Source organism: Nelumbo lutea, chromosome 2, assembly GCF_056320005.1.
Source record: "Nelumbo lutea isolate HS-2025 chromosome 2, American lotus-T2T, whole genome shotgun sequence".
Lineage (NCBI taxonomy): Eukaryota > Viridiplantae > Streptophyta > Magnoliopsida > Proteales > Nelumbonaceae > Nelumbo > Nelumbo lutea.
This window is the reverse complement of record NC_142685.1, coordinates 34,323,075-34,339,287: the sequence shown is the minus strand read 5'-3', so window position 1 is coordinate 34,339,287 and position 16,213 is coordinate 34,323,075. Positions and strand designations below refer to the sequence as shown.

The 16,213-nt window shown below is 39.2% G+C and overlaps 1 protein-coding gene and 1 pseudogene across 3 annotated transcripts in view; one reads left to right on the top strand and one right to left on the bottom strand.

Moving 5' to 3' along the window:
• Window positions 1-10,305, top strand: part of LOC148869770 (putative folate-biopterin transporter 2) — a 39,090-nt gene extending 28,785 nt beyond the window's left edge. The window contains exons 2-5 of one of the 2 annotated variants that reach the window (XM_088973157.1): window positions 8,469-8,728; window positions 8,888-8,983; window positions 9,075-9,245; window positions 9,341-10,305. In XM_088973157.1, the coding sequence (XP_088829283.1) occupies window positions 8,469-8,728; window positions 8,888-8,983; window positions 9,075-9,245; window positions 9,341-9,922 (1,109 nt within the window). In that variant the 3' untranslated portion in view covers window positions 9,923-10,305. Of the gene's footprint in view, window positions 1-8,462; window positions 8,729-8,887; window positions 8,984-9,074; window positions 9,246-9,340 lie in introns of both variants that reach the window. The other variant, XM_088973156.1, reaches the window with a different exon arrangement.
• A 1,983-nt stretch (window positions 10,306-12,288) lies between these two features.
• Window positions 12,289-14,478, bottom strand: LOC148869769 (aspartyl protease family protein At5g10770-like; annotated as a pseudogene). Its single transcript, XR_016107822.1, has 2 exons — window positions 14,214-14,478; window positions 12,289-13,728 (listed from the first exon to the last, which is right to left on the bottom strand). The product of XR_016107822.1 is annotated as an aspartyl protease family protein At5g10770-like (transcript).
• Window positions 14,479-16,213: the final 1,735 nt, after the last annotated feature.

Below are 16,213 nucleotides of genomic sequence, written 5' to 3'. Positions count from 1 at the left end.
TTATTACCATTATTGATGATTATTCTAGATATACATGGGTATATCCCATGCGGACCAGGGATGAAGTACACAAAATTATCCAAGATTTTCAATGGATGGTCTTCACCCAATTTCAAACTGAAATCCAAAATTTTCAGTCAAATAATGCCAAAGAGTATTTTCATAGTGATCTTACAGAATTTTTTGCATCATGTGGTTCACTTCACCGTAGCTCTTGTGCCCGAACACTACAACAAAATGGTATTGCTGAAAGAAAGAACTGACACCTCCTTGAAGTGGCCTGGGGTTTACTACTCCATATGAATGTCCCAAAACGCTTTTGGCTTGAGGCTGTCCTTTGTGCTACCTACCTCATCAACCGTATGCCCTCTCGTTGGTTTGAGTGCAAAGCCCCACATCAGCTTCTCTTTCCCAAGGCCCCCCTTCCCATTCCTCGTGTGTTTGGTTGTCGTTGCTTTGTCCAAAATTTGTCCCCCACTTGTGGAAAATTGGATCCTCGTGCTATTCCCTGCATATTCCTGGGGTACTCCTTCACTTAGAAGGGATACCGTTGTTTTGATCCTGTTTCTCAAAAATTCTATGTTTCCATGGATGCCTCTTTCTTTGAGAGTGAGCTTTTCTTCCCTGTTTCTCCTCATGGGGAGAGTAGGAATGAGGAGAAACTGGTTCAACTCCCTCTTATTCCTGATCCTCCTTTTTGTGTCTTCTTCCGTCGTCACAAGGCCAACCAAATTCAAGAACTGTGGAGAATTCAAAAGTTGTACTTCCAATGCCATTAAACTCTTCGGGGGCTGATCATACTCACTCAGGTATCTTGGTTCCCATTGATGTCCCTGACCCCATTGCAATTGATACCTTTGTTGCTAATGACCTTGACCTTCCTATTGCTCATAGGAAAGGTGTTAGATCGTGCACCACTAAACACTCCATTTCCCACTTTGTTTGCTATGAAAACATTTCACCCTCTTTTCGAGCCTTTCTCACATCCATTGATAGTGTCCCTATCCCTAAGAATGTGGTAGAAGCTCTTTTAGTACCTGAATGGACAGATGCTATGAAGGAAGAAATTAATGCCCTTCATAAAAATGGCACATGGGAACTTGTAGATCTTCCTAAGGGAAATGATCCAGTTGGATGTAAATGGGTGTTCACAGTCAAACAGAGGGCTAATGGCACGGTGGAGAGGTATAAAGCTCGTTTAGTGGCAAGGGGTTTACACAAGTGTACGGAGTTGCTTATGTAGACTTTTGCACCCGTTGCCAAGATGAACTCCATTAGAGTTCTATTCTCTCTTGCTGCTAATCTTGACTGGAATCTACATCAGCTTGATATCAAGAATGCCTTCTTGAATGGTGACCTTGAAAAGGAACTTTACATGATATAACCCCTTGGTTTTCAGGCTCAAGGCAATGAACAAAAGGTGTGCAGGTTGAAGAAGTCTTTATACGGGTTGAAACAATCATCGAGAGCCTGGTTCAGCAGATTCCATGCAGCGGTTCAGCAGAAAGGATACAAGCAATGTCAATCTTATCACACATTGTTTGTGAAAAGAGGAGAAGGTAAAGTTGCTGCCTTGATAGCATATGTTGATGATATAATTATCACTGGCGACTGGAAGGATGAAATCCAAAAGTTGAAGAGTTTTCTTGCCACACTGCTTAAAGTAAAGGATCTAGGTCCTCTAAGATACTTCCTAGGAATTGAAGTTGCCCGCTCAAAAAGGGGTATCTTCATTTCCCAAAGGAAGCATGTAATAGATTTACTCCAGAATACAGGAAAAATGGGAGTGAAGCCAGTTGATTCCCCTATTGATCCTAACCATAAATTAGGTGATAACCAAGGTGAACCTATCAAGGATGTGAAACAGTTTTAGAGACTTGTAGGGAGATTTTATATCTTTCTATGACCCGCCCAGACATTGCTTATGCAGTTGGTGTCCTTAGCCAGTTCATGCATGCCCTTATGACCACTCATCTTGAAGCAGCAGAAAGAATCCTTCGATACCTTAAAAGGTTTCCAGGTACTGGCTTGTTCTTTCAAAGGCACACACATTTGAAAGTTGAAGTATATACTGATGCAGATTGGGCAGGATCCTTAAACGACAGAAAGTCAACTAGTGGCTGCTATACCTTCATAGGAGGAAATCTAGTTACCTGGAGAAGCAAAAAGCAAAGTGTGGTAGCTAAATCCAGTGCTGAAGATGAATATTGAGCAATGGCTCATGGAGTGACTAAAATTATGTGGATAAAGAATCTGTTGAGTGAGTTGAGTTTTCCAGTGGACAGACCTATGACCCTATTCAGTGATAACAAAGCAGCCATAAACATTGCTGCTAACCCTGTGCTACATGATAGAACTAAACACATCGGAGTCGACAAGCATTTTATCAGAGAGAAGGTTATCACAGGGGAAGTGTGTACTCCCTATGTTAACTCTGAGGATTGACTTGCAGAAATCTTTACAAAAGGACTACAACACTCATGACATCATGATTTATGTGACAAGTTGGGCATGATTGACATCTATGTCCCAACTTGAGGGGGAGTGTTAACAACTGTTTATTTTTTCCTATGTATAGTATCGCAGGGGTACTATTGTACTTTTACTCCTTTTTATTTTAGTTGTTGTCGCTCTAGTATATATATTAAAAAAGCTGTGCCGCCAGTAGTATCTTTTTGCTCTCAGTTCTCTCTTTCCTCTTCTTCTCTCTTCTTCCATTCTTCTCTCCTGCATAACAAAATTAAAGTTAAAAAGTTTTACAACAGTGTATGGGGCTAGAAGTCCTACACTATTACATATTTCTGTCCCTTTTTACATTGCAGCCCAAAACATTTGTTGCCTCAAAGCCCCTTGTTTAGCAAGATAATTAGCTAGCCCATTTGCACTCCTAACCCATTTGAATTCTGCCTCTATCTCCCTTGCAACCTTTTCCACTTCCCTTATCACTTGTTTGAAAGTCCACAGAGTAGTTCTATTGTTTTTAGCCCAAGAGATGATCACCTTGAAATCCCCTTCAACCTCAATATGCCTCATTCCTAGTTGCTTGGCTATCTTCAATCCTTGTAGCAATGCCATTACCTTAGCATTTAGAGAGTTGCCCATGCTGATAGGTCTAGAGAATATTGCTAATATTCTCCTTTTAGAATTTCTAATTACTCCCCCGATACCTGACAATCCCGGATTTCCAAATGAGCTTTCATCAAAATTCAGTTTAATTCTGTTACCATCTAGAGGTTTCCATTCCATCCTTACTCTTTCTTACACTCTTGAAGATTGTGCTACTTCTGTCTAGGATCTTATAATTTCTATGATTGAAAAATCTTGGAAAATATGCAAAGATCTTACCTAATGAACTACTTTAGCTTTGGTTGTGTCAATTACCTCCTCCATTGTTCTACTCTTATTGAAGAATATTTTGTTATTCCTTTCTTCCCATATCACCCAACAAATAGCTGCCTTTGTAGCTTTCCACATAACCTTCCCTCTTTTCTTTGATTGCCTCAAAAAGTCTCAGTTGAAAAGTCTTGCCACATCTTGAGGGGAAACCCACTTGCAACCAAAGAGAAGGCAAAAAGATTCCCAAATATGATACATAAAGGAACAAGATAACAATAGATGTGTCAAGGTCTCACCACTTTCCTTACAAAAGGAGAACATGCGAGGAAAAAGGCAAGCAAAAGGCCTTCCTTTCTGCAACATATCACACATGTTAACCTTGCCAAGGAAAATTTCCCAACAGAAGGCTTGAATTTTTGGGGGAATAGGCTTACTCCAAATTTCTTTTACAGGGAATTCCTCAACCGGGTTGCTAGGTGTGGCAAGAACATTAAAGAAAGAGGAACAAGAGAAGAGACCATCTGAAGAGCCTTTCCAAATTCTAGAATCTTCCAAGGATGGGTCCAAATGAACTTGTCCTATTAGATTCAACAGTTGAATTAAAGAGGCACATTCATTTTCCCTTAGGCCCTTCCTGAAACCCAGATTCCAATTGACCCCACTTGGGCTAGGATTACCCAAAGTGCTTACTGTTTTCCCTTTGAAATTTGACAAAGTGTATAGATTAGGGAAGAGGTCTTTGAGTGGACTATCTCCCACCCAAAGGTCTTCCCAGAAATGAACTTTATTACCCTGGCCCACATCAAACCGAATGGAATTAAGGAATGTTGGGTAAATTTCATAAATTGCTTTCTAAGGAGAAGATGAGGAAAAATGAAGGGAAACTTTTGCATCCCAAGAATTTCCATCCAAACCATGAATACTCACAATGACTTTTAATCGGGGATCGGGGGTGTTTTTAGAGATGAAAATGGGGTCATCTCTGCTATGTCCTCAGGCCCAATTGGAGTGGGTGATTCCCTTAGAGCTGAGATATGTGCAGCAATGGAAGGAGCCTGAAAAGCTAAGGAATTGAACATCAAGAAACTTATAATTGAAGGGATTTAGAGCTGGTGATAGGGTGGCTGACTAAAGATCAAAATGATTTATGGAAGTATAATGATGAGAAGAGGAAATTCAAATGGCTGGTGCGGGAGATGGAAGTTAAGACATGTTGGATTAAAAGATCAGCTAATTCCCTAGCTGACGGTTTAGCAAAACAAGGGGCGGAAAGGGATTCTTTGTTTTGGGCTAAGCTGTAACATTAGTGTCTTTGTATCTTTGTATTTTTTTTTTTCGTTTCTTGAAGTTCTTTGTGACTCTTGGACGATAAGTGTGTTTGTCTTCCACTTGTAAATTTTCTACTGATGAATTAATGAAAGTGTTATTGATAGAAAAAAAAATACTCACAATGACATTGTGCCACAACCTATCTCTCTCAAATGGGAATCTCCGCAATTATTTTCCTAACAGAGCTATGTTCCTAATTGAGATGTTTCCTATTCCCAAACCCCCTTTATCCTTGGGCTTTCAAACTTGATCCCAATTAATCAGGTGATCCTTCCTCTCCTCACCTGGGTCCCAAAGGAAATCTCTCATGTATTTTTCTAACCTCCTTGCTACTCTATAGGGTATTCTAAAGGTTGAGAGGAAGTAAATAGGGAGGTTTGCCAACATGGCTCTAATCAATGTTATCCTTCCACCAAGAGAGATGTAATTCCTCCTCCACAGAGCTAGCTTCCTAGCAAATCTTTCAATGACTGGCTTCCAAAAACCTTCTGACCTAGGGTTCCCACCTAAGGGTAACCCCAAGTAGTTAATTGGCCAACTTTTAATCTCACACCCCAAAATCTCTGCAAATCTATTAAGTTCCCCTTCCTCCAGATTGATCCCTGCAATGCCTGTTTTGGTCCAGTTTATCCTTAAGCCTATCATTCCCACAAAGTTATCCAATAGTAGCTTTAGATTAACCACACCTTCCTCGTTACCTCCCTCACAAAAGAAGATTGTGTCATCTGCAAATTGAAAGGTGGGTAACAACCTCTTGATTTATACCTATCCTCCACCCTCTAATCAAACCTTGGAGGTCGGCTTTCGCCACCATTCTGCTTAACACCTCAACCACTAAAGTGAAGAGAAAAGGGGATAAGGGGTCTCCTTGTCTAATTCCTCTCTCAGCTGGAAAGAAATCCTTTGCTACTCCATTAATAAGAATTGAATAATGGGCAGAACGTAGACATCCTCTAATCCAAGACCTCCATTTGGTTCCAAAGCCTAACCTTTCTAACATTTGAAGTAGCACTTCCCGGTTAACCATATCATAAGCTTTCTCTAGGTCCACCTTACACACCAACCCTTTTCCTCTACCCCTTCTTTTTTTCGCAACACACTCATTGGCTACTAAAATTTGATCCACAATCTGCCTACCTTCCACAAAGGCACCTTGGAATGGTGAGTGAGTGAGTGTGGTATAAACGCAAATGCTGAGATGGATGTTTGGGAAAACTACAAAAGATAGGATCAGAAACGAACTTATTTGAAGGAGCCCAGGAATAGTTCCAGTAGATGATAAAATGAAGGAAAGTAGACTGAGTAGTTTCATCACATGGAGAGAAGACCATCTATAGAACCGGTTAGTAAGTGATCTTCTCTAAGTTGAAGGGTCTATAAAAACTAGAGGCAGGCTGAAAAGCACATGGATTGAAGTAGTGAGAAATGATTTAAGGGTCCATAACAATTCTAATTCCGGTTTTGGATGGAATCTAGGGTTGAGGAGAACAATAAGGGATACGGATTTGGGCTGCCTGTCGTCTCCACTAGCCACCCTTGAAAATGTTTTCTTGGACCCGAGTAAGGATGACTCCAGAATTTGGACCCCATCCTCCAATGGTTCCTTCTCCTATGCATCGTTTTTTGAGACCTTGGTCCATCCTCTTGCTCCCTCTGGCCTTTCCTTCCCTGTTAATGAGATTTGGAGTAAACCCATTCCTCCTCGGGTTGGTAGTTTTTGCTGGAAAACTTTCTTGGAAAGAATAAACACAACCGACTTGCTTCAAAGAAAGAGACATAATTCTTGCTTACTTCCCAATAGGTGTGTTCTTTGCAAAGCTAATGGGGAAACGGCTTACCACCTTATGGTTACTTGTCCGGTTACTAAGACTATTTGGGAATGGGCTTCATCCTTTTTTGGATGCACTTGGAATCCCCCCGTGAGTTTGCAAAGCTCGTTCTCTCCCTCGTTCTCTAGATGGCCTAAGAAAAGAGGGAAGATCATGTGGAGAAGCATTAGAACAGCTGTGTGCTGGTCCATATGGGAAGAGAGGAACTCTGGACTTTTTTCAGACAAGGAAAGATCTATGGAGAATTTAACTGAATTGATACACTTAAGGGTCAGTCATTGGCTGAAATCTTTGGAGCTTTTTTCAGAGTTCTCCATAGCTGATCTTTTGAGAAAGTGGAAAGAAGTTGCTACCTCGGCTCAATGCAAAAGGACCTCTAGACCTTCTTGGTCCCCCCCTCCTTCAGGATTCATGAAATTGAATTTTGATGGTTGTAGTTTAAGGAATCCTGGGCCTTCTGGGATTGGGGGAGTTTTCAGAAATGAGGCTGGGATTATTTTTGCTATGTTCTCTGGCCCTATTGGTGAGGGTGACTTTCTTAGGGCAGAGATTTTAGCAGCTTTGGAAGGAATCAAAAGAGCAAAAGAATTAAACTTTCGGTGCTTGATCATTGAAGAGGACTCAGAGGTGGTTGAAGGAAGGCAGCAATGGTTTGTGGAGCTACAGAAATGAAAAGAAAAAATTTAAATGGCTGAGTAGGGATATTGAGGTGAAGTACAGTTGGGTGAAGAGAAGTGCCAATTCCATGGCTGATGGGTTAGCCAAGCAAGGGGTGCTTAAGGATTCTTTGTTTTGGGCTACTTTTTAGCTTTCCTTCTTGTTCTCTGTTGTGGGGGAGTTAAGATATTTTACCTCCCCTCTCTTGTACTCAAAGTTTCACAATTTTTATAATCTAATAAAACATTCTGTTATTGATAAAAAAAAAAAAAAACAATGGATAGTACTGAATAGAGCTGAATCGTAGAACAGGATTTATGTAGCTGACCCCATATAATTGGGACAAGGCTTCGTTGAGTTCAGTTCAAATATTAATAACGACTCACTGGTACACCCATTTCTCTCTACTAGAGCCAAACATCCTCTCTCTCTCTCTCTCTCTCTCTCTCTCTCTCCCTATGTACATATGCACACAGAAACATACAGCAAATTCCTAAACTTCAATGTCATCCTAATATATGAACAGTAAAGTTTATTATTTGCAAGTTGCATGCTTCCCTTAATCATTCCCATTTAGGCTAGTGAACAAAAATAACAGATCCCAGCCTGAAATAGATATAATCAATACAACTTACTCTTAGATTTCACTAAAGGAGGTAGATGCTTTGATCATTAGGACCCTCTCTCTAGTCTCTGGTGAAGCAATCATCATCCCTAATTGGAAATAGGATTAGAAGCAATTGTTATCTATCAAAAAAAAAAAAAAAGGATTAGAAGCAATACATAGAGCAACTTGATTATCATATTAAAGCTTTATATGAAGAGCGAAAGCAAAATCAACTTTCTTGTACGGTGTTTCTAACAAATTATCTTATAAGCTGGATGCTCCATAGTTCAATACCTCATAGTGGACCTTCCATCTGAAACAGATTGTGTCCAATCAGCTTTTATATGCTCCTCAACCTGCAAATGCCCACTATCCCTACAAAGTAGGCTATCACTAGGGGCCTCTTTGTGTATATTGTTTTTGTTGCTTTGCCAAAGCATTTCTCTCTTTATCTCCTATCTTCCTTTTACTGTGTTTTTTTCTGGGTGGATAAACTTTGGATTTGGCCTGCCCCTTCATTACCTATACCAAAAAGATGATTTAGTATCTCTCTGTCTTTATTCAAATGCTAGTGAGATAATCAACAAGAAGAAAATAATAACATCCAAATTTATTGTTTACTAAATTATAGTATTCTATCTGAAAAATCCCTCACTTGTCAGTTCTCGAAGTAACAAGCTTGATGAGAATTTCGTCTTTGTAAGTTTCAGGTTTTCTAGGTGTGATTTCCATGGTCTTTCTATCTCTGCACAGGAAGTTGCATATTGTTCCTGCATTAATGTCTCTTACAGCTGGGAGTGCTGGAGTAGCAATAGCAGATGTAACAATTGATGCCTGTGTTGCTCAAAACAGTATAAATCATCCCTCTCTTGCTGCTGACATGCAAAGTTTGTGTGGACTGACCTCTTCCATTGGGTCACTACTGGGGTTCTTTATCAGCGGATTTCTTGTTCACCTAATTGGCCCTTTGGTTTGTTCTTGTCACTCATTCTACTGATATTTCTAATTTGGAATTGTTTAATGCTTACAATGAATCTTTTCTTGCTTTGTTTATTTGTAATTATTGTGGTGCAAGGCATAGACTGAGTATTTGGTAAACAGAGTTATATTTTTTTTTTTTTCCTGACAGGGGGTATTTGGCTTGCTTTCTATCCCATTTGTGCTGGTCCTTCTGGTTGGAATGTTGCTTAATGAAAATCGCATGCCAAACTTTTCCTATGGACAGGTATTATATATTCACTATACTTTTTCTTTTTGTTATTCTATGACTTCCCTCTTCTATAGCATTGTATTCTTAAGTGTTATTCAGAAACCAGGTACACCAGAAGTTGTTGGATGCCAGTAAAGCTATGTGGACTACACTGAAATGCCCAGAGGTTTGGAGACCATGTGCATATATGTATCTGTCGCTTGCATTGAGCTTGAACATCCTTGAAGGAATGTTCTATTGGTACACAGATTCCAAAACAGGTCCATCATTCTCTCAGGTACTTCAATTCTGTTTTTGTTGGGAAGCCTATAGGACAAAAGGACTTGTCATAATTTTAGTCTGTCAAACTAATATTCCCTTTTCTTCATGCAGGAGATTGTTGGATCCATATTCTCTGTTGGCTCAGTAGGGTCCCTTCTTGGGGTGCTACTCTACCAAAACATTTTAAAGGACTATCAATTCCGTGACATGCTTTTCTGGACTCAGTTACTTTATGGTGTATCGGGGATGCTGGATTTGATGTTAGTGCTGAGGCTAAACCTGAAATTGGGCATACCTGATTATTTTTTTGCTGTAATTGATGAATGTGTTTCTCAAATGATTGGGCGTCTGAAATGGATGCCCCTTCTTGTACTCAGTTCCAAGCTTTGCCCCCCAGGAATAGAGGGTACTTTCTTTGCTTTGCTAATGTCAATTGATAATGTTGGCATACTCACATCTTCATCAGGAGGGGGCCTCCTACTGCATATATTGAAGGTTACCCGTGTACACTTTGATAACCTTTGGCTGGCCATCTTGATCCGCAACATAATGAGAATTTTGCCACTCTCTTTTCTTTTTTTGGTGCCTAGAAGTGATCCCACATCGTCAATCCTTCCGGCTGAGATGTTAACGACAATAGAAAGCCAAGAAAGTGAGAACATTGAACTGGCTTCCCTTGTCAAAAACACCTGATGAAAGCCAAGGTGAACTCTAACTACATATCTTTCAACCAAGAATGACGGTTGAACAAGGATTTCCTACTTCCTATCCATCTGAACTTACATGACACGGTGTTGCTCAAGCATTTCAATTTATCTCCCTGGAATGTGGAGTGACTGAAGAAACCTTTGCTTGTCCACTGACTGAGATCACAGTGGATAAGTCAGAAATTGTTGTTGTCCCCTGCTTCCTTCTTTGTTGTTCCTTACAGATTACACTTTTATTGCAAATTCATTGATTGTTAAATGGCTAGAATACACTAGTTTCTGAAAAAGTGATTCAACATTAATTGCAGATTTGAAATTGAGTAAAAAGTTACCAAGTTTAGAATACAGTACCAATATTGAAGGTGAGAATCACATGCACTTTTTGTAATATTCTTTTCATTTTTATGTACTACACATCTTTCATCGTAATTCCCGTTCACTTTTACATTATGTAAGTAGTCTTGCCTAAGATTTCTATTTTATTGTCTTGTATTTTATCACCTTTTCTTCTCAAAAAATTGAACAAGCCTCAAGGAGATAGAGTGATCTTTATCTTTCCTTCTCAGTTCGTCAGCATGGGACATCTTTGCACTGGTTACGAATTATGGATTTCCTACCTTATCTCGGTAAATAAGAGATGCAATTTGTAGTGCAAGATAAAGAATTGGCTTCTCAGTTCTCACGTTAGAGTAAACGAGTGTTTAATGCCCAACAATTAGTGGCAGCTTTTGCAGGAAAGAGGGTAAAACCTGATGGATAGGGATCTCTGTCCAACTAAACTCATTATAGAAGTTGAGCTGGAAATTCAATTTACTATTATCATAGCTCTAATATCATGCAAATATGAATAGCTACAGATAGGGATGTCAGTGGGTCGGGTTAGGTGGTAAACCCGCGTTGACCTGATCCTATTGGGTTAGGGTTAGGTCAGCCTCATTCATGTTTCGGTTGAGATCGCCCCATGCCAACCCTGACCCATTGACATAGAAGCAATGGAACTGTGAACATAGGAAAGTTCAAAGTATCTGTTTTTATTTTTTTCAGTTTGCAGCTTTACAAATGAACTTAGTAAAATGGGTTTAACGTTGAAGTCAATAAAGGTTCAAACTCTAAGAATTTGGTATATTGATGACCCTTGAAATTGATACATATCAATACTCTGAACATAGCATTAGTTGAGTATATGGGTGCTTAACTGCTTACCATGAGGCGGGGTGGATACAGTATATCATTCATTTAGTTAATTTGGGTTCTGGTTGGGCAAAACCTGCACCAAACCCCACCAGTTGACATCCCTAGGTGTAGAAAATTTTGTTCATTCAAATCCTAACCAAGAAATGTAGCTCAAATCCTAATAAAGATAGAGTTTATCCCACTATTGTTCGGTATGAAAGAATTCAAGGAATATTTGTCTGTAACATTTGAAGATAAAGTTTTGCTAACTTCTGTTATTCTTATTCCTTACGTAGAGTAGCAAAGTGTTGACATTTTTTTTCCCTTTCCTTTTCCTTTTCCATTTTCTTTTTTCTTTTATTTTTTTAATTAATTTATTTTTTCAATTGGCACAGGTATATCGTGCGTTGCATTTCACTGGAAAACATTGAGTCCTTAATAAGCATACTTCTTTTTTTTTTTTGTTTTGATCAATAACAATTTCATTAATAAGCATACTTCTTTTTCACCATTGTAAAACTTTGTTATATGGCTTTTCCTGCTAAAACTTGGGTGGGAGTGAGTGAAATAGTGCTCTCTTCAATAAAGATTTAGCATTCAGTAGAGTTTAAATTTAAGTCAATAATATGAGTGCAATCACACTGAAACAGCATGAGAAACAACCTTATACCTGGAATCTTCTTCAATATGAGTACTGATTCTTGTAACAAACCCAGCCACCAACATAAAAAGTAAGCATGGAGAGGTAGGTGCTTTTGTGAAGTACATATTACAGGAGAGTGTTTTTAGTAAGTGCACAGTGGTGTTCTATATCCTGATTAAAAGGAACGAGAATTTTTCCATCTGGTCCCAGACAAATGGGTTGGAATCAATTTGTCAATACATGACGAGCAGTTACTTCATCCAAAACGCCATGTAAAGTGAGGTAATGGATAAGAAATCATATGCTTTATGTGCATTTTCGATGAATCTGTGATAAATCCACTTGATGATAAAATGGACTGTGATGACACCAGAGACCAGATGTCCTAGGCATGGTAGCCTATTCCAAGCATCAACTTTTGGAATACTCTATTTTTGAAGTTTTATAGAAAAGGTTACTGAATCTTTTCCTTATCTACACTAAAGAAGTAAAAATGATGCCAAACTACTTCAGTACTCAACGTCTACAAAGACATACAATGAACTGCAGTTCTCTCCATAAAAATTAACAACAATATGAACCAACAATTCATTATAAGCTCCTCCATGATAATTTAAAATAATATGAAGAAGCTGGCACTTAATGATTTCAAGGCTATATACTGGCTTTTGCCTCAGGGTAAATATATTCACAATTATAATTCCATTCCTGTCGGTTATCTATTTAAGGAAAATTGCAAATCTCTTCTGCAAATCCCAACCTTGTTTGCTTACTATCATAAACAACCCTCAGATTTTTCTGCTGAAAATTCCCAATAATCCCAACCTGATCTTCATAAGCAAGGCTAGCCACAGCCAAGCAGACTTGAGAAGCATCACTCTTAACAAACTAAAAGATCCCTGAAACATCTACATTCACCTGAGCATCACCCTCAAAATGCATTTTTATTGTGGGAATGTTCACTTCTTCATACTCACTGAGGTTAAAGCATGTATTCAAGATGGAAAAACCTGGAGCTGGAGGGAATCCTGAGAACTGTTTCAGGAACTCAGATCTCAGAGCCCCGTAAACTGATGGCTTTAGCCTTGTAATAACAGTTCCAGAATCAATGAGAATTCTACCTTGTGCAAAACCTGGAGCTTCCAAAGCCACCCCACCAATACTAATACCGGTGAGATTGAGAAAATAGAAACTCAAGAGCTGTGGATGTGAAATCATTCTGGTATAAGAAATGGGTGTAGAATTCTTATAAACAGAAGAATCTCCACCCAGAGTTAATGAACCAGAAGCATCAGCTTCTGATGAAGGTAAACAGTAGGAGAAAACTCCACCAAACTTACTGAAAGTTTGAGAAACCAAGGAGAGCTTAGTCCTGCCCAAGCCCATGAGACCAGAAGCTCCCCCAAAGAGACCTTTGTTGTTCCGACCACAGCCGAAGACAAAATCTTCCATGACAGTGCCACCAAGATCAAGTCGCTCTCGTCCTAGCTCACCTCGAGTGTAGGACCCGTCTCCATACCTAACAAAATAGTTGCAGGTTCGTTGATCAGTTCCTCATACTCCCGAATTGCCAGTAGCTAATTGCAAAGTTTGGCAAGTGGATGTGTTACACAAAACCGACTGATACGAAGGGGAAATAGAAGGCTTGAAGAGTGGGTCTTGTTGGCCATAGCATGATTTGCAGGGGTCACACTGGACCCATGTGAGATCACTTCCAGTGTCGACGATCACTGTCATGTTCTTACCGCCCAATTCCACAGTAACTATGTAGTTTAGAGTCTGAAGTTTTATGCCAGAGGTCAGAGGGAGTTGAGCTTCGGAAACCGCAGGCCATCTTTTGATTTGTGATTGGAGTGACTGAACCCGCAGGCCATCGGAAATTTAGTGCTTCTGAAGTTTCTTGTTCCAGTCTTTGACCAGTCCGGAGCAGTAATCCCGGTGCTTCATCTCCAACATTGTCACTCCCTTCTCTTTTCCTAAAATCCAGAAACAGAAAATGAAAATCTGCTTCAGGTCCTGAAGTAGTGCAACCATCTCTCTAGATATGGATTTGAGTAGAAAGCTCCATTAGTAGAGCAAATTCTTGTACAGAATAAATAATTTCATTTCTGATGTTCTTTTATCCAAAACAAGTAGTTTCCATCAAGACAACCTTGAAAAGAATAAATTAAAACAGAAAATAAGACCCATAAAGCACATATATCAATTAATCCAGACAACCCAAAATTTAAGTCTCAGGCCCGAGCTTGATCCAAAGTAGTTGGGTTCCCTCAAACAACCTCGAAAGAAGAAAAATTTTGAAAGAAGGAAACAAAAAAATTGATTCACATAAAGCACGAGAGACCAATGATAGAACACAGAACCCGAAGTGGACAGTGAGTAAAATGTCAAGAAAAGCTATTAGCAACCAACCCAACGAGACTTGTATATCATGTGCTCTATGTTCAGACTTCAGACTTACTTGATTTCTGAGGCTGACAACTTGAGACATGGTTTACGTCTCTCCATTGAAACTTCTTCAGATTGACCACATTCACCTCTTCAAAGCAGTGAACCCCTTCTCTCATACCGACAAGCAGAAAAAGAAGAAAGAGCATCAATGGAAGAAGACTTGATCCTTCTGACGTTTTCAAGTTTTGTTAGAGAAAAGTACAGAAAGATGGGAGATGGGTTGCAAAGGAAAGACGAGAGACACAAAGAAATAAGAGGGAAAGGATAGAAGAAGGTTGGGGGACTGCAGAGATTCTCAGGAGTTGGAGTTTGGTATGAGAACAAAAGCAGAAGTGCTGGCCTCAGGACCCACCGGTGCATGGGAATTATTGGTGCTTCACAACAAAAATCTGCTGCTCTCTTCAGCTGGATTTATGGTCTCGTGATGTGAAGACGGTAGAACATCACCCATCAGCTGTTCTATAATCCCAATGCTTAATATAGAACTCATTTTAATTTGTTTTGTATAATCAGAGGACTGCTGGGGGGGTCATCTATCTGACAGATGGTTTCGATTGGAAGCACAGCTTTCTGAGAACACTTGGCCAGAAGGCGATGGTAGTTGGCGAAAAGATCCGAGTACAGTTGTTCAGGATTCATATAGTCGACCCCATAGGCTTAGATGATATTCTTTTTATAAATCTACTATTATACAGCATTCCAAGTCTTGATACAACAATTCATCAGGAGACTACAGTAAGTGTAGCCCTAAAACACCTTGGCAAGCTTGCTTATGGACAGAAGAATATTGATGTCTCATGATCAGCCAACTTGTCAAGAAAACCACAGTACCATGGGCCAAGAAGGCCTTATCAACGTTAGAAAGCTCTTCCTCATCATCTAGCCTTGTCCCATTCTGTTCAGCGCCAAATTCATTGTTAAATTATGAGTGCTTATCAGAATTCACATTTGTGCCGCACAGCATATCTCAACCTTGTATTGAAAACATTTTCCACTGACAATCGAGAAATGTTCCCAATGCATACTGAGACGTGCATGTGGGGTTTTTGTGAGATGCCCTCTGTGGGACGCAGATGTGAATTCCACTCATCCATGTTAAAAAGCTGTTTTTTTTTTTCCTTTTGGTATTGGTTTGTGATGCAGTTTTAGCCCCATAGGGACCTGGTGCTATACCTAGTCAATGGGAGGATGCCCATAAGGTCCATTGGCACACAATGTGTCGAGTCTCTCTTTTTAATTTTGCATCTCCACAAAAAGATGCCTTACAACCAACTTGACATTGAGTGGATTGGAAAAATTTAATTGAAATTTATACAACTAAGCTTGTTTAGTAATTAGTAACAACATAAATCAAACTTAATGCCTTGGTTCTAAATGAAGGACAAGATCTATGCCAATTTGAGTGGCACCAATGTCGTCCTTAAGATGGTAGAAATTCAACAACCAGGGCTGTCATGTTAGTACTAGCCTACTAGGTGGGAAATTTTGATTTAGATTAAACCATAAATGAGGTTAGGGTTAAAAAAGAATAAAGAGAAACCAAACTGCCAATAGAATAACCAATCAAATCATGGATGCATATATAGCACTAACTAGCTTGTGATAGCCAAGTTCAATGTGTTTGGCATCTGAAGAAATGGATTCACGGCCATTTTAATAGAGGTATAGGAGGGTAAAAATAGATCAGATCAAATAAGATGTACCTAAATCCAACTTCATTTATTAATTAACATCTTGATTCAAAATGGATTCAGATATTGAATAACCTTAATAAATTAAATTAGCAAAACTATCATATCATTTATATAATTTAATAAATGAACTAAAAATGAGTAAAAGACTTTGATCAAAACGACTTATAGGTATATATTAATTTGATGTAGATATAAGCGTATGCACATCTATTTATATATCAGTAGAACAGATGGTACCAAATTGGATTGGGGTTAATTCAATATTGATCCAATTATAACTTCCCTCTACTCCCCTCTCAACTAACCCATTAAAATT